This window comes from Gnatocerus cornutus, chromosome 5 (assembly GCF_029298725.1).
Source record: "Gnatocerus cornutus isolate USDA-ARS CGAHR chromosome 5, icGnaCorn1.1, whole genome shotgun sequence".
NCBI lineage: Eukaryota > Metazoa > Arthropoda > Insecta > Coleoptera > Tenebrionidae > Gnatocerus > Gnatocerus cornutus.
The window spans coordinates 6,577,674-6,603,382 of NC_142237.1; the positions used below are offsets into that span (position 1 = coordinate 6,577,674).

General features: G+C 36.1%; 6 protein-coding genes across 6 annotated transcripts; 2 read left to right on the forward strand and 4 right to left on the reverse strand.

Moving 5' to 3' along the window:
* Positions 1–115: 115 nt before the first annotated feature.
* Positions 116–1,372, reverse strand: LOC148173962 (ATP-dependent RNA helicase DDX18-like). Its single transcript, XM_088036096.1, has 3 exons — positions 988–1,372; positions 838–933; positions 116–609 (listed from the first exon to the last, which is right to left on the reverse strand). Exons 1-3 carry the CDS (start codon positions 1,094–1,096, stop codon positions 203–205), a joined length of 612 nt encoding a protein of 203 aa, XP_087892222.1. The 5' UTR covers positions 1,097–1,372; the 3' UTR covers positions 116–202.
* A 153-nt stretch (positions 1,373–1,525) lies between these two features.
* Positions 1,526–11,214, reverse strand: sfl (N-deacetylase and N-sulfotransferase sfl). Its single transcript, XM_088035740.1, has 9 exons — positions 11,006–11,214; positions 6,379–6,573; positions 6,079–6,331; positions 5,864–6,029; positions 3,602–4,235; positions 3,394–3,556; positions 3,163–3,345; positions 2,893–3,113; positions 1,526–2,844 (listed from the first exon to the last, which is right to left on the reverse strand). The coding sequence occupies exons 1-9, from the start codon at positions 11,206–11,208 to the stop codon at positions 2,160–2,162; spliced, it is 2,703 nt and encodes a 900-aa protein (XP_087891866.1). The 5' UTR covers positions 11,209–11,214; the 3' UTR covers positions 1,526–2,159.
* Positions 11,215–14,112: 2,898 nt separating this feature from the next.
* Positions 14,113–14,939, forward strand: LOC148173964 (cuticle protein 19-like). The gene has a single exon (XM_088035741.1). The coding sequence runs from the start codon at positions 14,532–14,534 to the stop codon at positions 14,895–14,897; it is 366 nt and encodes a 121-aa protein (XP_087891867.1). The 5' UTR covers positions 14,113–14,531; the 3' UTR covers positions 14,898–14,939.
* Positions 14,940–16,137: 1,198 nt separating this feature from the next.
* Positions 16,138–17,068, reverse strand: LOC148173965 (cuticle protein 19-like). Its single transcript, XM_088036213.1, has 2 exons — positions 16,527–17,068; positions 16,138–16,475 (listed from the first exon to the last, which is right to left on the reverse strand). The coding sequence occupies exons 1-2, from the start codon at positions 16,638–16,640 to the stop codon at positions 16,218–16,220; spliced, it is 372 nt and encodes a 123-aa protein (XP_087892339.1). The 5' UTR covers positions 16,641–17,068; the 3' UTR covers positions 16,138–16,217.
* Positions 17,069–18,931: 1,863 nt separating this feature from the next.
* Positions 18,932–22,797, reverse strand: LOC148173966 (cuticle protein 6-like). Its single transcript, XM_088036212.1, has 3 exons — positions 22,713–22,797; positions 19,127–19,392; positions 18,932–19,079 (listed from the first exon to the last, which is right to left on the reverse strand). The coding sequence occupies exons 1-3, from the start codon at positions 22,737–22,739 to the stop codon at positions 18,932–18,934; spliced, it is 441 nt and encodes a 146-aa protein (XP_087892338.1). The 5' UTR covers positions 22,740–22,797.
* Positions 22,798–24,040: 1,243 nt separating this feature from the next.
* Positions 24,041–24,821, forward strand: LOC148173967 (larval cuticle protein A2B-like). Its single transcript, XM_088036588.1, has 3 exons — positions 24,041–24,084; positions 24,276–24,410; positions 24,458–24,821. Exons 1-3 carry the CDS (start codon positions 24,070–24,072, stop codon positions 24,719–24,721), a joined length of 414 nt encoding a protein of 137 aa, XP_087892714.1. The 5' UTR covers positions 24,041–24,069; the 3' UTR covers positions 24,722–24,821.
* Positions 24,822–25,709: the final 888 nt, after the last annotated feature.

Consider the following 25,709-nt stretch of genomic DNA (forward strand, 5'->3'; position numbering starts at 1 on the left):
GCTGGGACTGCTATGAATTTTTCTTATTGCTCTTAAACCGCAGGGCTGCGTTCATAAAAATCATTCTGTGTAAAGCTTTTGTAAAATGTGACACAAAAGCGTTCATATAAGTAGATTTTTGTTTATTAACAAAATGCACATTTTATAATATCAACCAGCTTCTCCTGCACCAATGATTTTAGTCAAATTCCTAAATCGAAAATCAACTTTCCGAGAGTTTGAAATCTGCAGAAAATTCTGCATACACTGATGTATAATGACTCAAGTTTACTCGAAAAAATAAGCGAGAATTTGCAAATTTCGACTGGATGAATAACTCCCTCGTCGGTGAGATGATAATAACTCCAGTACCATTCCTCGGCATAAACTTCAATTTGTAAATCAACTCTACTGCCGGAACGAGGAACGCCAACGTCTTCCCGAAGCCTGTCTTGGCAGCCCCGACCAAATCGCGACCTTCTAGAAGTGCCGGAATCGATCTCGCCTGGATTTCGGCCATATTTTTGAAGCCCATATCCACGATTGCCTTGGTGTTTTCGCAGACTTTGGTTTTGAGGGTGTCGAAATTCGAGTCGCTTATGATTTTCGGGGTTGCGGCGGCCCCAGGAACTGGAAATACAAAAAGTAAGCTGTGGTAGAAGTGTGTTGGGGTTTACAGAGCGCTCAGAGTCAGAGAAAGTTTATATTCATGGGGGCCTCAACTCGAAAATCAACAACAGAGCTGCAAGGACCTGGGGGCCCTTAAAACAGTGTTGAAGCAAAATGAGGAGACTCGTATTCGCCTTGGGTTCATCACACTGAAAGAAGTGGAAAAGTGGTCAAAATGTTGGCACTCACGTGTAGTTGAGTCGTCACTGTGAGTTTCTTCCGGTGGGTCTTCCCCAACTTCTTCATCCTCCAGGGTCTCAACTTTTTTCTTGCTCCTCTTCCTTTCTAAAATCGAAAACAATCAAACAATTACGTCGAATCATTTAATTATCAACTTACTAGGCGGCGATGCTTCGGTTTCTTCGCTTTGTCGCTTCAACTGTTTCGTTAACTTTTCTTCATCTTCCACGTCCTGATTCAACTCTTTTAACTGTTTTTTCTTCTGCATCAATTTCAACTTCTATTTTTCCCTCTTTTTGATCTTCCACATTAAAACTTTGTCTTGAATCGACATTTTTGAAAGATTCGTGCACACCGCGACCACGAACCGATTGATTTTCGCGACGCAAAAAGTGAGGTTATGAAACGGACGCCAACCACGGAAGAATAAAGTCACTAGGACCAGAGATAACTTATCTTAAGTTATCTCTGCTAGGACCCATTTAACTGGTTGATGATTTTAAGGTAATTTGAAAAACGACTGTAACTTGGATTAAACATGTGTATAGTTGATTGCCTGTTTTAAAGGAGCGCGTATTGTTGGTTGTCAGCCTCACAGGCGCATCGTTTTAGAAATCGTTCTTGTGCGCTTTGATTTTTTTATTAATAGCTGAAAAATGTGGATTTAAATAAGAAATTTGTGCACAGAAAGACTGAATAATGTTATGATATTTTATTGTCATTTTACGTCTTTTAACAGCTAAGTAGTAGTGAATATTTACATCAATGGTGAATTTAAAATGTTATAAATTACATGCAATATACATCAATCTCATAAAATAGACATGAAAGATATCTAACAATGATGTGAACTTTTCACGGTGAATAAACATGAAATATGTACAAAAAATGGCACGTATATTAGTCATAAATAAAATATATACACAATTATTACACAAAGTTCCATAGTGTCATCCCATCATGTAAATCTGTACATAGAATGGGATACGGTGAAGCTTATTATACATTCAGTCGCTGGATATGCTTAAAGAGGAATCGAATCAAACTAACCTAGCAGGTATACTTTTTTTAGAACATCTATTAAGCTCACATTATGGACGTAAGGAAAAACTATTGCACATGTTCTAGCTAAGACACCGTAAACATTCCTACTGACATGAAAAATGGACAACGCCTCAAAAAACTATCGTCGTGACATAAAGTTTCATGTACTTAATTGATTCCAATTTTAGAATATTGCCTAAAATTCAAACGTGATATGTCGTTTCAATACAATTTATTATCGTTCCAATTTGCTAATATCACACCTTTCCTAAGTACCGAAAAGAAACCTACGCGGACGAATCCGATAGATCATCTTTTAACCAATTAGGGATATTCCTCAGCCCTATCCTCTTCATCAACTTCACTAACGCCGTATTATGGCTCAAATAGTACCTCTGCAACAACTTTAGCGATTTTTCTTCCATGGGAGGATATTGCCTCCCTTTACTCCTCCCCAGACACTTGGTGTGGTCCCCGCTTACCACTTGGCAGTAAAACCCCTTCTTCGGATCGAACCTCAAATGATCCGTATAATTAAAAAACGGCGTTATCTTCAGAAATTTTTGCATCTCATTCATCACTTCCACGGGACTACTTTTCAATTCTTCGCCGTCGATGATGTGCAACGACTGAGGTGAGAAAAACGTTAACCAACGTTCGAGATGTTGTGCATATTTTCCGGGATTAAGGCACCTATTTCTTAGGTCTCGCAGCGGTTTGGGAGCCGTGTCACTCGCAGTGATCACCTGGTGGAAACTGTAATTGTTGGCGATAACGTCACCGTGGGCTTTGGTATGCTGGTACCAAGAATACGCGCGTTTTGCTGGTGATATAAGAATGGTGACGAGCTTAGCGTGGGGAAGTAAAGCGTGCACGCGCTTGGGAACGAGCTCACCGTCGAAGTAGGTGGCACTTTTCTCGAAATAGTAGTGGGCGGAGGAGTTCGCTTCAACGGGAAAGAAGTTCATGTACCTGCAGAATGTGTTAAATTTCTCCGATAAGTCATTTGTTTGGACGTACCAATCTAACCCTCGAAGGTAGTTGTGCGCGTTGAAGAACTGTATTTCTTCAAACGTATCTGGACTCGGCAAATTACTAGCTATAGCCGGATGTAATGAAAGAAACGTGTAGAGAGCAGTAGTACCAGTCTTTTGTGGTCCAATAACTAGAAACTTTGGGAGAGAATCACACGATTTGTTTTTTGACCAGATCTTTTGATGTCTGCTATCATCGCAGGGATTCTGCAAACTTTCTGTTAGTTTGTTAATACGTGAGTAATTTGAGACTTACCCCCCAAACGGGATCAGATTCACCCGGATATAATTTAAAATAGGTTTCTGCCAACTGTAAGGGTGGCGCTGAACTAAGTTTAATGTTGGTCCAACATTGGATGAATTTGATGACTGATTCGAAAGTATACAAACCTAGTCTATCGTTACCGTAGTTTGACATGTGAGTCATGAAAATGTTGATCTATAAAATAAATTAGTGGAGGGATAAGCACCCCCGTTGGTTACATACGGGGTTGTAGACTATTGTTTGGAATAGTTCGCCGCCTTGAATTGACTCGTCCAATTTCTCCCGCCCTCCTGGATACTTATCAATGAACATCGTGTGAGTAAACAATCCACACGTTTGCCTTGGTAAGACCATAATATTCCGGTGGATGAAACCCCTTCGTAACCTTAAAACAACCATCATAACAACCCCCGACTTTTTCTTTTTTTACCTCGCTGGTCTCAGATGCGGGTATTCTTCCGTGGATGTAACTCTAATATTCCACACCTTCTTCCAAGCGGTGTACAGCAGTTCGTGCACTGGATACACCCCCGAGTGGTGGGGTGCAATGGAATACCCCGAATCCACCGGAATCCCTTTCGTCTTCGCAAAATTCTTATTCAAAATCATATCCTCCATCAAAACCGTTAAGTTATCGTACAAATGTGGCTGTTGATGATTCCACATGTGAGAAAACCACATAAATTTCTCAATATTTTCCAAAATCAAATCGTCGCCTTTATCTTCCTCATTATTTCCATGGTGGAAATACTTCCCCGAAAACCCCAAATTGAATTTAAACCGCGGAATCATTGCCTGGATGCGTGTTTGAGTAGCTATAAGAGCTCGTACATCTTCTGGTCGTAGACGAGTGCCCACTTCACCGACGAAGATATCGTCGATGTCAACAAGAAACATTCTTTCGAGGGAGAGTGACAGCTGACCATGACTCAGATAACTTAAAGAGTCGAGAAAGAGGAGACGATGGAGCCAAAACTTTAAACCGGAACCGAAAATCACGCGCTGGATGTTGTCGAAGAGACCGTGGTCTTGGATTACTGTTGGCAGTGGAGTGCGCACGTTACCTGTACAAAATTAACAGCTTGTAGTTGCTGCAAATGTTTCGATCGCATTACTCAAATTTATGTTTATTCTGGTATTTTATCTGCATGTACCCATGGAAGTATGCATTAAACATGACTCAATATTTTCCGCTGATTATATTGTTGCCTTATTATTCAATAATTCGGAAAATCGCATCGTGCGGCAGTAAACAATGCAGATGCATTTCAGTTCTCAAAATCGCGTACATAATAATTGATTCATGGAATATATTGCTAGGTGCACAGAAATTAATTCTTTTCTACAGGAAAATTAGCAAAGAAAGTATGTGATTGTTAAACACGTGAAGGTTGCATGAGTCATTAGCTAATTTCACGAATAAAAAAGTTTTTCATAACTTGGTCAAATTCGGTTACATGTAGAAACAATGGACAAATTAATAAAAAGCTCGAACTCGAACTGTTTTTCCTTTCTCTCAATGTCCCAAGGCCCCCACATTTCGTCCATTAATTATACAGGGTCCGGCAACACTTGTGTCCACCCCCAAAATCGTCTTTAATTTTAAAGTTACAATTTTGAAAATTTGCATACGCTCACAGTTGACAAAGCTCTAGAAGCTGACGCAAAAATTCGTTTTTTATCACAGTTTGGTTGGCGTCGCGACGCCTAAGAAGTATAATTTTTAGCGATTTTTGAGTTTTTGCGGAAATATTCGCAAATTTAATTTTTTTTCAACATGACTGTGATGTAAATATTTGAGTTTTTATTTTAAATCTAATGCAAATTGTGTTTAAAATTTGCGAAAAAAACGCTGTTTTATCAAGTTAGTTTTCAAAATTATGACAGCGCAGTGGCAAACTACGTTTACACCAAAATTTCACAAGTCACTTTATTCACTCTTATGAAGGTCAATTTTGATTAACTCGGGCATGTTGCACTTTATGGACACTAGAAATCGTTAATTAACATCGACAAAGCGACAATTTCACCAAGTAAGACTTTTGTTACAATCTAAAGCGAACCAATGAATAGATGTCATTTGTGACACAAGTTGTTGACAGATGGGTGTAAACGTAGTTCCCAATTTTGACGTAATGAAATTGGAAACTAACTTGATTAAACAGCATTTTTTTCTCAAATTTTAAAGACAATTTGCATTGAATCTAAAATGACAACTGAGATATTTTTAACACATTTATATTGGAAAAAAATTAAATTAGGGGTTGATATCACAAACCCTCACAATTACCTAAAAATTAGATTTTTAAGGCGTCGCGACGCCAAAACTATCATTGATAAAAAACAAATTTTTGCGTCAGCTTCTAGAGCTTTGTCAACTGTGAGTGTGTGCAAATTTTCAAAAGTTTATCTTTAAAATGAAAGACGATTTTGGGGGTGGACACAAGTGTTGCCGGACCCTGTATAAAATACCAATTTATTAATTCAACAATTCGATGGTCCAATTGTCCCCAATATAATCGACACAATGAATTAATTACATTTTCAATCAACTCAAGTACGTTCAAATCAATACTACCCTTTATCTCCATTTATTTTAAAGCAAACGTAATACGGTCGTTGTTGTTCCGTATGTTGACAAATACATTCGCGACTGCAAAACACTTGGCGACAACGTCAAAACATTACTTACTTTCAGTCGGATGGTAGTCGTCGTTTCTATGTGCCCATTCTAACGGCTCGTAGGTGGAGTGGTTCGCTTGGAAAACAGTCCAATCACTTCCGGGTAATTCCCCCCAAGCAGTTTCCCCCGCTCGCGTCAGTCGCAAAATCTGCGATGCAGCGTTTAAAGCCGCATCCTAAAAGCCGAACATTGAGTTAACGAGTTTGGTTTGATTTAAAATGCACCTTCAGTTTTAGATTGGTGTGAATGAAAAGTGGGAACCCTTTGAGCTGCGACCCGACGAAAGTTTCCTCTTCGGGAGTGATAAACCCGATCATTCCCACAAAGTATTCCCGGCAGTATTTATCTAAGAGCTCTCGATTCCATTTATCCATCTGCAGGTACTTGTTGAAGTTCTCGAACACGATGACACCATACCGCCCTTTATCCAGGTTCGTCAGGACCGGGAGGCTCTTCCCGGCAACCTCCACCTTGTATCTGAAAGAAACGATTTTTTTCTCACAGAAACAAACAAAGTCTCTTACTTGATTCTTGTGTGTACGAGGAGTTCCGCGATGTCTCTTCCCAGTTTCGAGTACATCGTTTCCACGAATACTAAAACTTTGGGGTAGCTTCTGAGTCTCGCTTCGGTTTTGTGGTCGTGATTCTGAGGTATCCGGGGTCCGTTCATGATGCCGCATCGTATGTTTGGCTCGGGGCGGGTGCTTCTTTGTATCAAGCTGAAAACATTCGGTTCCGCTCTTTTACAAACAAACTCCACACATTGGAGCAATTACGCAAACAAGGATATAATAATGGCATTGCTACGACCGTACAAGAGGCGCAAGGGGCGTTTTGACTTTCAGATCTTTCGTCGCTTCGGCGGAGTTATTGTTTAAAAGTTGACAGCACAGTTCTATTAAATGGGGGATTTCGTAATGTGGCAGAACAATGCGTTAGGAAATTAGCTGCGATACTTATTTCGTCTTAATTTTTATTCTTTGAGCATTAGTTCGGTTCAGGAAACGCGCGGTCTTTTTTCATTTCGCATTCTTATGGAATTGTACTTCACAGAACGAAGATCAATAAAATGTGCAAATTCATAATTTCAACGTTTCTCCTTATTTCATCTTCAGGAGAGAAAATTCATTGATTTTTTTATTACACCGAAATTAATTAAAATGTACCAATAGAACATAGAGATAAAAAATGCAATAATTTATGAGGTTCCATTAAAAAGTAATCATGTCATCAAATAACCATAAATTTATTTATTTGTATGGATTTCTTTTAGTACACTTGAGGTAAAAACTATAAAATATTTGGTTTAAACCAGTTTATAAGCGGTGATCAATTTTAAACAAATAGTAAAAAAATTACGTCCACGGTCGGATATATTGAATTATTTTTAATTATTTCAACAATACATAGTTCCTGTAGTCATATTCTTAGAATGCCTTCTTTGTACAACATTTTCTTAGTGGTTTAGCCGTCCATTGTGTGTGTTTTAAAAGCATGTCGCCTTTAAAATGAAGAAAAGAATTTTCAACCTGGCAATAATAAACGAACTTTGCTAGTTCTGCGTTGGCGACAATTTGATGAAATAGCAATAAAGTTGACGATGGCAACTGTCAGGAAATTTTTCGTGGTGGATAATTTTAATTCTTGAGAAAATTCCGATTGTGTACTTAAAATGACTAATCCTATTTTGTTAGTCTCCAGATTGTTACGAAAATCTCAAGTACATTCTATGGCTCCTTGAAGTCTCGATAAAGATAAGTCCTACTGTATCATAAAATCAATGCCAAAACTAAGAAATCGCCTGACTCATCGTCACTATTCAATTTTCCGAACAATTTTCTAAAAAAAAAGTTAATTCTAATTTCCTTTGTATACAGAACTATGCAAAGCAGATAACGACGCGACAAGTTAATGAAACTCTCCTGTTTGTCATTTTAAAAATAAAAAGACATTCCGTCGTTCCCGGCGGCGTTTTGTTTTTCAATTTGAGTAATCGCACAGCGACAATATCGGAAGTATTGAAATAATTCGCAACAATAGGAATCATTCCGAGCTGCAAGTGTAGGAATTTAATTATACCCCGATATAAATTGTTTTTTCGTTTTTCAGTTTTTCCACCACGCCGACTGTGACGAATTGTTTACCGCCTGTATTAACTTGTGTTTCAAAGTTGTGGTGACCGAAAATCGTAACGGGTCGCCATCGAAACTTTCCGTTCTAATTGTTTTGGTAAATCCTAAAATCTTATCATGTTGCATAACTGTCGTAAATTAAACAGACTAACTTATCGGATTATCTAATAAAAAGAAACGAATCAAGTTATTTACTCTGATTACATTTATGAGTGGAACTCTGCGTTATGCGTTAAGTACGTGTGCAGATCAAATATTAAGTCTTTTTTAGTCTGAGGAGTATTCGTTTGTACGATAAGCGCAGTATTTAACTACTTCAAGAATGTAGACTAGATTCATTTTTCCTAATAAACAAACAAGCAGTAAATGAAACAAATTTCTGTGTTTATATGTTTCAAAACACTTAACACTAGTAATGACAGGTTTGCATAAAACAAACATTGAAATTCTGTTTCAAACACTACGACTATGTTTTTGTCTCCACATTAACACCACGTCACTAATTGAAATTTTTGAACACAATACTAACGGCGTTTTTTTCAAGATTGAAAAAAGCAACCGAAGTGGTCCCAGCTAATTTACCGAGCATGGAAAATGGCACTTTTTGCCAACTCCGCCCATTATAACCAACCGCATTTCATTTTTGCGCTAATAAAAATAAAAGTCTATTTTTATTTCGCGGCTTAACTGCGGTGATGAAACCGCAAAGTCCCAAAAACGACGATAGGGTTCGGGCACAAGACAAATGACAATCGTTTTCATTTATTCACGATGTTAGTTAATCGTTGGAGTCATATAATTCATAGTAAAACATAATTTATTATGTTGTGGGTTTAAAATGATGCGTTCCCGTGAACTTTCGTTTACATTAAGCATTTAGTTCGACGTTTCTTAAATTTATGGGGGAAATAAAATCGGGATAACTTGTTTGTTTTTTCGGGAGTGCCCCGTTTGATTGATCACCCTGTATACGGAAACGCTCGTGGTAAAAATTGAATTTTATGCTCTGGTCGTCGCTGTAATTGGAAGAGAAAGGAATTTGAGTTGTTAATAAAACATTTCGTTGGAGTTTTGTTTAGGAGTTTTTCTTGATTCCGAATAAATAGTACAATGGGTAATAAAGTTTTTATGCAGGAACTATGTAATACTACTGAACGAGCATAACTTGGAGTTAACGATGCATTTGTATGAGTCGTTATTACAGCAGGATTGTGTATGTATGGCGTTGCGTGCTTCTAATACGTGGGTGAAGTACAATACTGCAGGGCTTGCGGAGTGTGTGGGGAAGAAAAAGAAACAAAAACACCCTGAATCCTACGTGGGGTAATGAAAAAATCAGTCTCAGTGGCCATTGCTTAACAAACAAAAATTTAACGAAAATCATCGCTTTATTTACTGTATGAGCTACTTCGTGTAGCGTGGTGTTTTATCGTCCACATTACGCACTCAATTTAACGTCAAAACATTAGAAACTTAACCGTTGCAATTTATTTTAACGCTATTTTAATCTCGCTTTTATAACTTAAAAAGCTCTTTATATTCCGCTAGTGCAAAAAAATTCTACTGCCAACCTCGTAAAACTGCAAGGTGTATGTTGTAAAGCTGGTCGGTTTTTCTGAAGCAAATAGAAAATTTTAATACGCTAAATTTTATCTTTTGACTGACGTCAGGGAAAGCCAATGTCACTCAGGAAAAATTAATGGATCCGCTGTTCAACGAGCTGATAAACACAGTAATTTTGTTTAATTTTTTACTAGCAACTTAAACATTTTGTAGTTAATTTTTTAGAAAAGCGAGTTCAAAATGTAATATTCAGACGCCAATTCCAAAGAGAATTTTTGAAATAATGTTGAAACGATTTGAAAATTCTGTCTTCGTGAAATATTCAATAAAAATGAGGTAGGTTTTGGTATTTAAAATTTGTTTAACTTCAAAGTGTCAAATACACGAGTACCAACCGATTTTAAATTTCAAGGTCCGGTTTTGTTCGATCACATACTATTGTTTTTTAAAGAGGATAAATAATACTTTTAGTGGAGTAGTAATAACTAATAAGTTGATAAAGTCAATTAACAAATAAAATTATTTATAATTTTAAATTTAAAATTAATTATCAGATTTAATAAATTATTAATAAAGACGAGTTCACTGAATTTTGGATCAAACATATTAATGCTTTAAAAATGTCCATACTAATAAATAAAAATTGAAAGATTTTGCTTATTCATATCAATATCGAATAATATTTAAAAAAAAGATCTGTTACATTTTTTGATAACAACATTGAATTTGTATTATTTACGTTACTTTCATAGAATTTCCATGATCCAACAAAATTTACATAATCTCAGACTTGTTTTTTCTAAAGATTACTCAAACTACTAACATAAGCTAGTTTTATCTTGCGATTTACGTCATGCTAGCCAATCAAACAGCTTTAAATTGTTAAAGGCAACAAGTAAATAGTCTATGATCCCTTTCAAAACTAAAATACAAAGTTTTGCGATCTTCAATTTATCACGAATCCACTTGTCTGAATCAAAACTTGTTAATATCATAGATGACAGGGGTACCAACGCGGCATTAAAATGTAAGGCCTCTTTTTCCATGATATTTATTATTCTTGATTAGTATGCAATAGCGTGTTATTACAGCTACCCACATTTTGTGACCATAACTGCCCCATTTCACTGAATATAATATGCATAATTACTATATTTGTTGACGCTAAAATCAACAATCTATTAACATAATGACTAATACCCGATTTCTGCTGGTAAATAATTATCGATTAATTCATTTGACGTAAAAAATTGACGCCAGGAACAAGTTTACATGTTTTTAACGCGAAAAATCTTGTCGCCACTACAAAAAACACAGACACTCAAAACTTAACGGAAGTTAAGTGTATGTTTATGATAATATTTCTATTCATTTATTTACATTAAGCGTCATTTGCTACTCTAAGTTAAACAAATTTTTGTCTAATGAGATAACGTTTACGCACCAAATAACTCACCCTGTAAGATAAGACGGCGAATGCCCCACATATTGTGAGTAGAAGATGATTAAAAGTATGCTAATGAAGATAATGAAGACAACACATTTCTTTAATGTGGAGGCTTTGTAGACACAGTGGTTTTTCTTGCGAAACCAGCGCAGCACCCTGTGCAGGATTCGTAACTTTGGGACCCCCAGAAGAGGTCTGCTGTCTTCTCCCATTACCGATGCAGGCTTACATATGAGGTATGTGATGTGGCTTTGGTAGTGGAGTGAAAGATTATGGCACTATGCTAAGGGTTGGAATGTAGAGATGCGGTAAAAACTTGGTTATCTCAATTTATCAACAGTCCTCCATTTGCTGTGTTTCCAAATACCTAAGTTACACAGCACATGTGCTTTTGCCATTTTTGTCAAGCACTTCACTGGTGGCATAATCACTGTCGAAGTGCTCCTCGCATGGCAAATACATCACTCTCCCGGTCTTGGTTTTCTGGAACAACAACAAGGTGAAATGCAGTGGGGGTGTACTTACAGAGGAATATAACCTAGAAACTTTTCGTGACAACTTTGAATGTTTTTCAACTCCAGCTGTTACTCGTGTATTAAACTACCTCAATATGTTCACATTCACTTCAAAACTCACCTAATTATTCCACAATTCACATTTTTCAGCGCACTGACGAACGACAGATCACATCCGAAGTTAGCTACGAACACACTAACCGCAGGACGCTCTGCAAGCGACTAACTTCTCGTCGTGAACGGCGCATCGAACAATAATAAAATTGTACAGACGCACTACATTAAAAATAATTTATTAACATAATCACTTATAACTCATTCTGTTGTTTGCGCCATCAGGGTGGCAATTTATTCATAACAAGCTTATTTATAACAATAAAAAATGCGCACTTGGCTAATTTGCGCTTCCGCATTTTTATTTTAATGGTTGGTATGAAAAAGAAGGGCCACTACGATAATTGTTGGCGATGATTGGTCCTCCGCGCGCAAAAAAAATAATATTCTGTATGAAAAACGTTTTTTTTGTTCATTTTATCTGGTTTATTACGGCAATTTCAGAGATGAAAAGAAATTTTAGGCAAAGGAACTAAATTATTGGCGGTTTCTTATCAGTTGTGGTTAAAACCAGTGACCTCAGAGTTCGCGTTGAATTTGTCAAACCGGAAGTACTTCCGAGATACGCCATTTTTGAAATATAAAGATTCTTTAAAGATATGATTTTGTTATTTGATGTTTGCGCCACTTTAGTTTGGCTGCTTTTTCAACAGGTACACTTTTTGTGTTCGTTTTATTATTCTTTTTTTCTTACGAGACTAACACGAATTTATCATAATTCATAATGATTATAACTCATATTTCTGTTCAGGATGAGGGTCTCTCGAAGTAGCATATTATACAATTACACTCTTGATAGTTCAAACCCCATAAAACCTCCCATCAAGTTCAAATTACCGAGTGATTTCATTTCAAATTACAATGACATCACGAAAATTTTCTTATCAATGAGATAAACAGAGCTGCCAACAAATTTCAAATTTCAAAAGCTGTTTATGCTTATAATAAAAATGTAAAATAAGCTGAAAAAATGTAGATATTATAAAATTTAAAAATGTGGGGAAAACCATGTCAAGATCAACGAAGCAGTTTATTTTTTGTTATTAACAGATGTGTTTACAAAATTATAAGTGACTCTAAACTTCTGAAATGTTTATAAGAGAAATGATATTTTCTTAAATAATTAAATTATTTATCTAAATTAAAATAATTCTATTTGCTTTCCTTAGTGTTTCATTTTTAAGTGAAGAGTTCACTTAATCGTCGCCCCATTTCATCTAAAAATAATAACAGAATCGTAAAATGACATAAAAAGTCTAGTTAGTCCGACAGTTAGTAAATATTTGCTGCAGTCTGATAAAGCGTGTTATGATCTTATATCTCGAAATACATTTTTGGTATCTTCAGCTATATTTTAATTCAAAATAACTCAATTATGAGGTTGTGAAAAACTTTTTAATTATATTTCAATTGTGTCAAGTCTGTTAAAAGCCAACTCCAATTATCCCCCATAAGAGATACACAGTTTTCAAAATCATTTACGTTTTCTCTATCGTAAAATCAACATTTCCAAAGTGACATTCTGTCGGTATTGCTGAAAGGAAGTAGACATAAAGTGGTTGCTTACGAGCTTATTAACACGGAAACGTCTAGCTCAGGAGAGGAAAGTCTTCAGGCAGGTAAAACGAAGTTCGAAGTGTGCTCAGAACTTTCACGTCACGAAACCTATCAATAATAAAAATAAGGCAACTTGAAACTTTAGTTTACCGTCGTGAAATAAGTTAAACAGTTCATTTCATTAATAATAAACCTAAAGTAGATCCCTATTCCAATTTCCATCTATTGATGGCCCCTCATAATTTCCACACCTAACTACCCTCGCAGCACCTTTCACCCTGTCTCCAAGTCCACGTTCGCTAGTTTTAGTTTAATTGAGTTCTACAGCAACTCCACCTGCACACGTGCATTTTTCCCACCCCTCCAGCAATTAAAACGTAAATCCACCCTAAAGTAGGCCAAATACAATCCAAGATGCAACATAGCCTTTGTTACGACTTAATGGCCTGTTTACACGCCACTTGCATCACTCCGCCTGCACGTATGCTTGTGACGTAAATGGAAGCGGAATTATCTCTCTCTTCAGATTGGAGCTTGTGCAGATTTTCCCTGCAAGACTTATTTGAATGAATGAGTGGCCGCGACTAATTAGAGTATAGCAACTGGTTGTATTTTTCTCATTGTTTCTTTTTCTTATTTATTAGCCTTGGGTTGGTGCCCCTTTGCTGGCCTACTTTTACGATTAATGGAAGAAAGACGGCGCGATTTATCTTCTTTCAAGGAGGATGAGTGTGAGTTATGTCGGTGGTAATGACCGGTGTACATTTAATCGATTTGATTTGTGGACTTCCGGATTGATTATGATTCAATGTGAAGAGCTTTTTTATATTCCGGTCGTTAGCATCGAGCACCTGAAGAAATAAACGCGACGATTGCATAGTTGGGAAGACCGTTTGTAGACTTTACAGGTGAGAAACTTTTATGGTTACAATAAAAGGAACGAAGAATGATTACACGCACTTTGTAACAAAAAATGATTTAATTCTTATGTGTACAGTTTTCACTTTTTGTAATCTTCTGCGGGTTATAGATTCGTCACACTTTATTACGCAGTGTTGTGATGTAATCTAGATAAATGGTACCAAAGCCGAACTGTCTCATCATTTTCCACGCTATAAACTCTTCTTTTACCACGTACCAAACCTCACGTACAACCACAATTGACCTATTAAATCATTCGAACCGTGCTGCCAATTAGATAATCTTATCATATTTGCAAACCGACAAATTTCAAAAAATAAAAGTCCAACTGTTTCAACGCAACGAAATCAGTGACCATCAAATTACACAATGCAACTAGATATAAAAGACACTGTGGCTCTAACAAGTCTACTTAGTTGCAATACACCATGAGGGTGGTAATATTAAGTTTTTACGTTTTGCTTCTCAGTTTCGTTTCTGCAGAAGACGACGGAAGTTACTCGTACCACAAGTTTCGAGGACCTGTGAGTGGTGCCATCAGAACGGTGACGGTACCAAGGTACAGACACCAACAACCCGTCGTGGATTACGTGGCCAAACCCGACTACTTATACTCATATGGAGTGGAAGACCCCAAAACTGGAACATCACAACTTCACAAAGAAAGCAGAAATGGGGACCAAGTCGTGGGGGAGTACAAGGTACTACAACCCGATGGGTTCATGCGAATTGTGAGGTACACTGCAGGTGGTACCAGCGGGTTCACAGCGAGTGTAGAGTACGTCAAAGTATAAGACTGTTTTATCGTTAATAAATTGTTGTTTTTTGTCATGCAACTTATTTGTATTTCCTCTGTGCGGTGGTGATATTCATCACTTCCGGGCGATAACCTCTCCAATCAAAATAAGCAAACTTAATCCCAGGATCAATAAACCAATTATCAGCAACACCGTTCACCGTTGCCGCCCCCAATCCCACATTGAAATTCACCGCGTCTCCTCGAATTCCCGTCACTTCCGGCGAAATTTATCGAAGTTTGTAACATGGAAAGCGTCCAACCCGCGAAAAAACACAACTTTGAATTACATAAGAGTTTACTGTACTGTTTATAGCTCCTAGTGTGATTCACGAGGGCAGGAAGTAATGCATATGCACGACCAACTCGCCGCAGTTTTATGTCCATATAGGCGGTGGAGAAATTTTTATGTGTGTTTATATCTGCCGCTTTTTCTTTTTCATTTAATTTCATGTTATCTAAATGGCGATGATGACTAACGTTTATCCTTTTCACGCGCGATTTCCGCGGGATGTGTGCTCCCGGAAGAATCCGAGGAGATGCGACGTGGAAATACATAACACAATAATATATTTGCGAGATGTTCCGGAGGCGAGACTCTATCGGTAATCTACATCTGCTTAGAGGAGAGAGGCGCGGATTTACGGGGGCGCCAAAAAGCCGGAATAAAGCCAAAGGCACTGTAAAATATTGCTTCCAGTAAAAATAATAACAAACATCTTCGATGCTTGCTTTCATCAAGCGTGGGAACGAGCGGAAGATAAATTTCAGTGTTTCATTGGTAGGTAATTCACCGGAAAAATTCAAAGAATTGTCGCTTAAACCAAAGTTTGCATACCACAACGAAATAAATAAATTCCGAGAAGAATGCTGGTGCCAGGTAATTACTTTTATTTTTGTTTTATCAGTGGAATGTAATTAGGTTTTTTACGGCGAAAAGTATTCCTGCCGTTATTGTTGGTTGCCTAACAACTTTATTTTCTTGAGCGGTAATAAACAAGAATGGAATCCCAACCAAATTTGCGCTTTTTGTCATCGAGTCGAACGTTTTCAATATGTTTAAAGCGTGTAGGATATTGGAAACGCGTCCCATCAATAATGTATATATGTATAACCATTTGACTTTAAAACAGTATCGGCAATTTAAACGCATTCGCCGGAAAATATTCACTTCGATGACAAGCACAAGAATCCTTGAAAATCCGAGGCATGAAATCACAGTTCAAAAAAACAAAGGATTTATGTAACGCATGGGAAATGTATTTGATGGAATTAGCATTTACATAATGTTCTACAACTATTTTAAGTTAATACTGGGCTAATGGTGGTAGCCCTCATAAATTGGTACTACCACTTTACTAGTCTGAGGGTGCACGGCATGTCCCGTTCGTGTGACTATCGCATTGAAGCCACTTTTCCCATCGTCTTGGTACTGAACCTTCCGAATAGTACCATCAGGTTCAACTAGTGAATACTCTCCTTTGACAACATCACCGTCGCGTTCTTCCGCTTGTTCTTTAATGTCTCCAGTGTGAGCATCTTTCACTCCATATTCGAAGTGGTACTTCGGATAAGCCTACACAAGTTAGAATTTAAAAACTGGTAGTACTCAACTACTCACACTTACAACAGGTTCTGCTTTAACAATTGGACTCAAGAGACCATACTCCAGAGGGTACGACCACGAAGAACTCGCCCAAAGTACCACCAAAGCCACAGGAAATAAACGTACTTTATACATTTTGTTTAGATGCACTACCGCATCGAGAGAAAATCTTACGTATTTATAGAGACAGGGTGGGTACTCCCCTCTCAGTGTTTACGTTTAGTACTCAAAGAATTTTTCTTTCAGTTCCAAATTGGGCGATATTAATTGAGACACTCGTTGCGTAAGTTTTTGCAGTTTTATCGCTGTTTTCTTATCGGTGGTCCTTGCATTGTTGTCGATTTGTTTACATGCTACTTCCTGTCCTTGGAGCAGAGTGTGAAAGCCGGGATTACGTGATCCTGCGACAAGAATCTAGGAATCTGGTCCTGCGAGAAAGTGATATTGGATGGACCGTTGCGTAAATTGTTTTAGTTTTATGGCAAGTTTGCATATTGGAGCGATGCGTGGTAGCGGCTTTCAGTAAACGGAAAAAATGTGTGCAAACTGAAAAATGATATTGGAAATTTTCCGGTGCGTTGCGGGAATAGGAAAGTGTAACACAGGAAACTCCAATGTGTGCAGTTTGATTGATTAATAAACTTGAAATGTTAAGTAATTACGAAATGTGAATTGGGATTTCGATTTGTTTTCCTTCATTGTATTAAAGTTCAAAATAAACTGTCTAACTTAAAAAGTTGTTTCTAAGACACACAAAAATGATGGAACTGTCTAATTTTTGTTTTCTTCGGTTATACAGAACAATATTGAGGCAATTTTACTTTAGAAATGAATGTTTAATTGTCCAAATTTTTTTTAAACAATGTTTTTATTTTATTTTTTTAGAAATTTATGTACAATACTGTAGAGTAATGATTTGAAAAGCATTAAAAATAACACAACAGCAATGTTTTTATTCAAATATGTATGTGGGTTCGGAAAATAGTAGATAATGGATTTTGCCTTCATTAAATTGATATGCATCTTTGAATTAGTTCGACATTGGAATGATAAAAGAAAATATTATGTACAATCAACTATTACAATGAAATGTTCGGAGTGTTAAGTGTTCATTTTCCTAAACTGTCATTTAGGAGCTTAAAGAAAATTATCTAATGTATCTAAACTGGTAAAAGTACAAATTTTTAATGACCATTGGCCTCTTTAGATTTAGAGTTTTTTGTTATCTGTTATAAGTTTAATTTGAGTAAATCTCAGTCAGTTAAGATAATGGCATTGAAACTCGGCAGTTTAGAATTTCATTGTATTCTTGGTTGCATAGTAAGTACTAACTTAATTTTTAGCTTTTGAATATTGTTATTATTGTGATAATATTTTTTTTTCCTGCCAAGCGCGGTAATTACAATCACAAACATTTATAGAAAGAGTTTTAGATTAAAAAACTAATTTAATAGAAGCCCCCGAGCTCAAAATGCTCCAATAAAGCCTCCAAACGAAATCTCACTTGAAACAAATATTTGGCTTTTCATATTTGTTCTCCGATTATACCGCCCTGACGTTGCCTCGTTGACCCACGTCAAACAAGCCGGAACATGTTCCAAACTTTAAGCTAAATCCTGTTCATGCTGCATGCAGTAAACACCAAAGAACAGGACGAAATCCCTTTCATACTGTAATAAATAATTAATCGATTTATGTTCGCGAAGTGGTGCATCTAACTTACTTATGCGCTGCAGAATTTCAGCTCAAGAACAGACAAAGTTAACGTGGAGTTGTTTTACACTAAATGGGGACAGAAACGTTTGCTTTGTTGTGTTTGAACAGAAAATGAAATGCCAAAAGTTTGGGTTTAGATCTACTGATATGGTCATGCCGGGATTTTTATTATTTTGGGTTAGTGGAAGTTTGTGTACGACACAACAGCCGCAGGACATCACGTAAATAACCGAGTTTAGACAGTAGATTATCGGCAATATGGATTATTTCATTGTCGTAATGACAGTGCATGAATAATACAGTAATTCCGAGTCATTCATAGTTCAACTCCATCAATCTCCTATCCAATAAGTGCGCCATTCCTTTATTATGGCACCAATAAAAATCGAAGTAAATTTGTTACAGCACACTTTACGGTAAGCAGTGTTGATATTTGCTCGAGACACTCCCGCGTTTCCAAAAGAAAAATAAAGCATTTCGTAGTTTGACCTGTAACATTACTACAAGCGCAGGTGATTGAGTAATAAATTAGTCACAAACATAATGAAGGGTAGTTACTTTAATCGCGCCTATAAAAACCTTGTACGCTCTCAATTAAGCGCAACAGTTTATCGATCGGAGCGCGCCAAGGAGGGCTAATCGGCTTCAACCATCCCACTAAAATAAATTAGCTCTTTATTGAGTTAGATATTAATAGGTCACTTATAATATTATTTGTGAGGAAAATAGCGTCGATACGGCGGATATCCAGTAGCAGCAATTCGCCGTACGTCGTCAAATCCGGGGATGTAGAACGGAGTATCCGGGTACCGGATTGGTTTTAGCATGGACAACTTTAAAGGGTTCTCTTCTCGTACTCTAGAAAGTTGAATTAGTTTTCTGATTAGAAATATGATTTTTAATACCTGTAACCATTGTGGTCGGCGATGTAATGAACGAGTCTGACGTTTCCATCAGGTTCGACATAGCCGTAGCTTCCCGTCACAGTTCCGTTTGGGTGTCGCTCTTCGTTTCGAAATTGTACGTTATTTGTCGCGGCATCGTCGATGTCGTAGCCGAAGGAATAAGTTCCGGGTCCTGAGGGTTCGTGGTAATTGTAACTATTCCAGTCCACTAATGAGAGGCGTGACACAGCTGATATGCTGGAATTGACCGCAGATAGAACTGTCAGCTGGAATTTATAAACGATGGCAATTAAAAACGGTCTACTTCATGGAAAAATGGTTGAAGAAATCAATTTTATTCAACAACTAACTTCATTTACAACACTAATAGTATAGGGTAGTACATAATTGAAATATTAATTGAAACATTAAAGTTCAGTTCGAGATTAACCTAATCAGATGATTGGAATTATTATTAAATTTAATTAAATTCTAATTAAAATGAAATATTTACTCAAAACTATATAAATAAAATTTAATCCGTTATATTATACACATTGTATCTGAATTTCGTTAAAATATTAAACTCAATTTTATTTTTATTTAATTCGGAAATTTAATAATAGATCAATGAAAGTTTCAAGGATTAATCGAATCATGATTTCTTAGTTCTTAAATTGATTTATTTTTGTTTAAAGTGCGCAGAATTTTGAAGTTTCTTTTTCTATCTACTAATCACGATTTTCTTCACCATTTTTGGGCAATACTTAATTATGTTTCTTCGTTTTTTCTTCATTCTAACTTTAATTTTCTTCAATTTTTCTTTCAGTTTACTTATAGAATTGTTTGCATTCTTCTTTGAAAGGCTGGATTTATGTCCATATCAAAATCACGATGACTCATACAACTTAATAAAATAAGACATTTTCACGACCAAAATGATTATTATTATTACCATCTTAAATTTAGCTCGTCCCACGAAACAATAAAAATTTTATTCGGATTATCGCAAATTGGTAATAAATTTTGCCCCAACGTTTTATTATCGCTGACACCTTTATTATGGAAATATGATAGGAAGCAGCGTAATAAATCGCCGAATCCACAAAAGCAGAACAAAAAAAAAACACGAAAAATCCACATCGCCTTTATCCGCCTCTGGATTTTGTCCTTCTAAACTGTAATTGTTACGGTTACAGTTAGTTCATAAAAATCCGGATAATTAGACGTTTCATTTGATGGGGGCGGCTGGTTTGATTTATACGCGCACCACCTACGGCTGAAACAGAATAATCGATTGCTGAAAAAGGCGATTATTGACAAAATCTGGATTACGAAGATCGAAACTCGATTGGGATTAGCATAAATCGACTTAAACTTTCCTAATTAATCGCTCCGTTTTACTTGCGATGAAGTACTCGAGTTGAGTGAAGTTTTAATTTATTAGGAACGTGGGTTCTCCGTTAATAATGCGGTGAATATTCATTGCCAAGGAATTCTCCGAAATTACAAGTTAAAAAACGATCACAACTGACTTGAACTTGAGGAAAAAATTACATCTTAATTGTCGTGTCGGCGAGTTTTAATGGAGTTGGCGAATATCAAATTACAAGAGTTGTTCGGATGACTGACATTGCGAAAATTGTTGTAGAATTAAAATAGCATTAGAGCAAACGACTTTTAAGGAAGTGGAGAAAAAAAAATTACGATTTTGTGGGGCGTAATTAGATTTTTTATGGAAGTGCGATTTGGATTGGGTCGTAAAAGATGAATTAACGAAAGGATAATTAAAAAGACTGCTTTGGGCAATGAAGTTGACCCAAACGCAGCAAAATTCAAAGAGAATGAAAGAAATTACGTCCAGTTTGCTGTTCGTGGTCGACGAAGAGAAGCGCAATTTTTTTATTATTGGTATTTATAACAATCGCTTTTGGCCAAATTCTAAGTTGTAATTATTAAAATTGTATTAAGTCAAGCAGCTCTAAAAGTTTAAACTTTTTTTGTGATTTTAAGTTTACAGCATTTTTTTGCTTTTTTGTTTTTTATTTATTTTAATAATAAGTTAAATTATTATCTTCTACAGAAACAAAAAAATAGGAATTTGAATTTTTTTCGATAAGGCTAAATTATTTGTGTATGCAATTTAAATAATGCTTGGAGTCTAGAAGAGTCGAGAGATTAAATTCCTTTATTTTCAAATTTTATTAGATGTATAATTAGTTGAAATTAATGAATTAGACTGTTTAAATTTGTTATTTTTGTGAAGCATGAAGTATGAAATGATTAATATTAATATTAAATTGTACATATTTTTTAACATAATAATGCCTTTTTTGCACGATAGAGCAATTTTGCTTAGTTACCGTACCTGCTGTTAGAACAGTAAGTTGAGTTTACTGGTTACCAAGATAAACAAAACGGTAAGTAAAAATTTAAAAATAGTCATTAAAAAAGAAGAATTTATATCCATTCTCAGACCGAAATTTTGACTTTTTAGGAATTTTTGAAGAACAATTAATGTCAATTATTTGTAACATTTTTAGTTTTATAAAAATAATCGAAATTTGTTTATCGTGCAAAAAATATTATAAGCATCACGAACGTTAAGGACTATACCGATCTCAGACAATAATTGGAGTCGTCGCTGCGCTTCTCCTCCAAACAATTGTCTTCGATCGGTAAAGTGTATTTACCGTTCTTAATACTTAATATACCATATGTTTCAAATTTTTTGTATCTTTATTTTTATTTCTTAATTTTACATTTTTGATACTCTTTAAATTCTTCTACAGTTAGGCTCTTTAATCATCGAATTTGTTAGATTTCTTAGATATTTCAGTAGTTTTATTAGATTGTACTAGTTTGCTTATTTTTTTTTTTTGGTTTTTAGAACTATTCAGACTTTATTTATTCTTTAAATGCTTTGAAAATATGAAAATATTCTCTTAACTCTCCTAATGAATCGAAATACTTACTTTAACTTTTTTTTTAGAAATTTTACATTTTGTTGAATTTTTAGAACAAAATTTTTTTTAAAGTTTTGTCCACAAATTTGATAAATTACTGAAATAATAAATTACATATCTATTAAAAAGCCTAACAGATGAATTATGAGCACCTTTATTAGAGAAAGGCGAAGGTTGTGGTAACTCAGAAGTTTGATCAGGATACACAGGACCGGAGTAGACCAAAAGTGAAGAAAACTCAAGAAGAGCCTTTTTACTCATACTTCGATGGGCTAAAATCCCAGTGCCCAAGCATTTGTTTGTAAATTTTGTTGAACTGACACTCGCGCATTATCTATCCGTTGATTTAGCAGAATTTGTTGACTAAATTAAATTCTTAGCAAGCCTACACGTTTGTTTCCAAAATTAACAGAAGTATTATTTGCCCATTTCTCAAGATTAATTTAGATCCGCGTATAAACAAGAGTCTCATACACCTTTTTGGAGATAAAGTGGGAGTTGTCTTAAAAATTGTTTAAACATAAATCAGTATCGAGTGTAATATAAAGTCATTAAACTTTTCCTTCAAATTCATATCAGTAAATTATTATTCTTCTGAAACCCCTTTAATGGAAATTGTAGAAATTTCAACCCCAACTCACCGCAAACACAATAACTCTCACTCTCATTCTTGCAGATTACCCCAAATCAACGTCACCAAACAATTAACACAATATGCCCGCACAGCAACTCCACAAAACCAGAACTTTACAAAAAGACTCCAACTTTATAATATATAAACTCCTACCCGAGTAGTGGTGGAACATGAAAATTTACATCGCCAACCGCCAATAATCATCTGTAATAACACCCATCATCCAAAATAATCAACAAATTACAAAATTGAACTACCGAAGCACCAATTAAATTCGCCAAACAACAAAAACTATTTTTTAAGATCGCGTGCGTTGCATTAATCATAATAAAAAAAATCGCCAGAAGCTCATTTTTGCAGGGTTACTGACCCATCCTGCGAAAATCTAATCTTGGCCGTTTGTGTCCACCTGCACTGAGAAAATACGATTGCAGTAATGTAACCCAATAAATTATTGATGGGTCAGTGACGACTCATGGGCGAAAACCTACATGGGACTTCTTTTATTGCGCTCGTATATTACGAATACCGCTAGAAAATTAAGAATTTTTCTTGGGATCGTAAATAGGTATCGATGGCGGAAAAGTGGGCGTTTTATGGTACGCGACTAAATTTTTTTAGCTACTGAATAATTTCTGCAGAAAATTCGACGTAGTGATTGAGAAATTTGTTAAATGAACTTAATGACGTGCGTCAGAACCTCCGCTTCAAGATAAAAAGATAGCGACGTTTTTGGATGCCTGTTTGGGAGCGGTGTGGGTGATGGTGTAATTGTGGGTGGAATGGGGAGAGTGATGGAAGCGCCGTTAGTTTGAAATATGACAGTAGGGGATTATTTATGGGTTTGACCAGCTTGTTCGCCGCGGATTCTGTGGAGAAATAATTAAAAATTAAGTCCAAAACTAAAGAAAAAAAAAGTTAATTCCAATTGCGCGTTTAACATTGACCATCTGAAGACATCTACTTAAAAGTCACCTTGGCCACGCTCTCTTTACTTTTTCAGAAATTCCGCCTCCACTGTAATTATTTTCAGACAACCCTAAATTACCACGCTTTGTTTGTAAATCGGTGAAAAACTTTATTATCAGAAATCTTCGTCGTGTTTTGCCACCTGATAACAGTTTTCAATCGGTGGAATTAAGAGCGAGTAAAGTTCAGGCTCCGTTCACGACCTATTAAATTTATTACGGAGTAACATAATAGACGGCTGCACAAAAGCCATAATGGGGATAAGATTTTTTGAACTTTGTAAAAAATGAATAAACCTTGAGATCTGTGGTGAAGGAGCATTGTTTTGGTATAAATACAGTTAGTTGGGGAGGAGCCCCCAGTTGCACTCCACACTCCAGTGCTGTCCATACAAAATGGCTTTACTGCAGGTGAGCAGATTTTTATTATAGAGTTGTTACGTCGTGAGAGGAGTCGTCCGAGGTGATATATCACGAAGAGATAGTGAAATTGCCATATGAGGACGGTTCTTCATGGTAACGCAAATACCTACAACGTCAATTAAATTGATTGATCGAACGATAGAAAATTTCTATTTGTAATTTTGGTTGTCTATTTTCAGATCACCCTTTTGGCCTTAATGGCTTTAGCCAACGCTGGAGTTCCAGTTCCGGGATATCATCATGGTCTTGGATTCGGAGTGGGTCACGGAGCGGTTGTCGCCGCCCCCGACCCATTGGAAGGAGTCGATTACTACGTAACTTTAATAAATCACAATCTTCCACCTCTTAAAATCAATTTTAGGCACATCCGCGCTACTCGTACAATTATGGAGTCGCTGACGGTCTCACCGGTGACAACAAAGCCCAGCATGAGGTCCGCGATGGAGATGTGGTCAAAGGATCATACTCAGTGGCGGAACCCGATGGTACCATTCGAGTAGTGAGCTACGCTGCCGATGATGTTAACGGCTTTAATGCTGTAGTGAAACGGATTGGTCCGGCGGTCCACGCCGCCCCCATCGGGGGTGCAGGACATGGCTTTCTAGGAGGACATGGACACTACTAGAAATAATTTCCACGCTTTTTGTACATAGAAATGGTGATATCGCAGACAACAGTATTTTTACAATTTCGTTGTAATTTGATAATAAAAGGTAAAAAATCAAATTTGATGATCTCCGTTTGTTAGCCTTGCACTTTTGTCGGCAAGTACTAGAACAAGGCAGTATTTTCTCCTCTGGCATGTAATTGACATAATTCCCACAGCGCTCGGGAATGTTGCTACATTTTGTTATTAACATTAATTATGACATAACAATTAAAAACCAAAACGCATTCCGTGTAATTGTAAAACATTTGACAAGTCGTTTGTTGAATTAAAATGTAAATGAGGAGCGAAATGCGAGCCACCATTCATTATTTCCATTTGACTTTCTTCCATTGGTGTAATTTTATTTAATAAATTATTCATCGTGTTCGAGATAAGACGTGAATTCTAAGATTTGGATAATTTATTGAGGCGATTCTGGATTAAACCGACTGGAGTTTATTGTAATTAAAGATCAGATAACGCGGTTTGGGCAACTTTTAAAAAGATTATTAAAGGAAAGATAGGAATCAAAAGGAAGCTTTCACTTGCGAGTTTGTGAAATATTAGACAGAAAGATAAACTGCAGTTTTTATAATTCGGAGTGACACAGAAAATTCTGCGATTCTTTAGCTTTCCGGCAACAAAGTTCAACATTATTTATAAAAAACAACTAAAAAAAAAAGTTTTGTTATGTTGCCATTTTAAACTTTAAAATAATTCATTGAAGTTAATAAAAAAATACATACAAGAAACAATGTTCTTTATTTTAATTAGTAAAAGCTTGATAATTTATAAAACAGTTACAAATAGTTTATTTTTTCTTCCCACTAAACGCTGAATGATATGGGAATCTGTTAGAACAAAGATTTGTAATGTAATGTAATTCCAAAATTGATGACTGTGTGAGAGTGAGAGTGTAATTTCTACATTAGCACAACCACAAGAAAATTTTTGAAAATCTCTT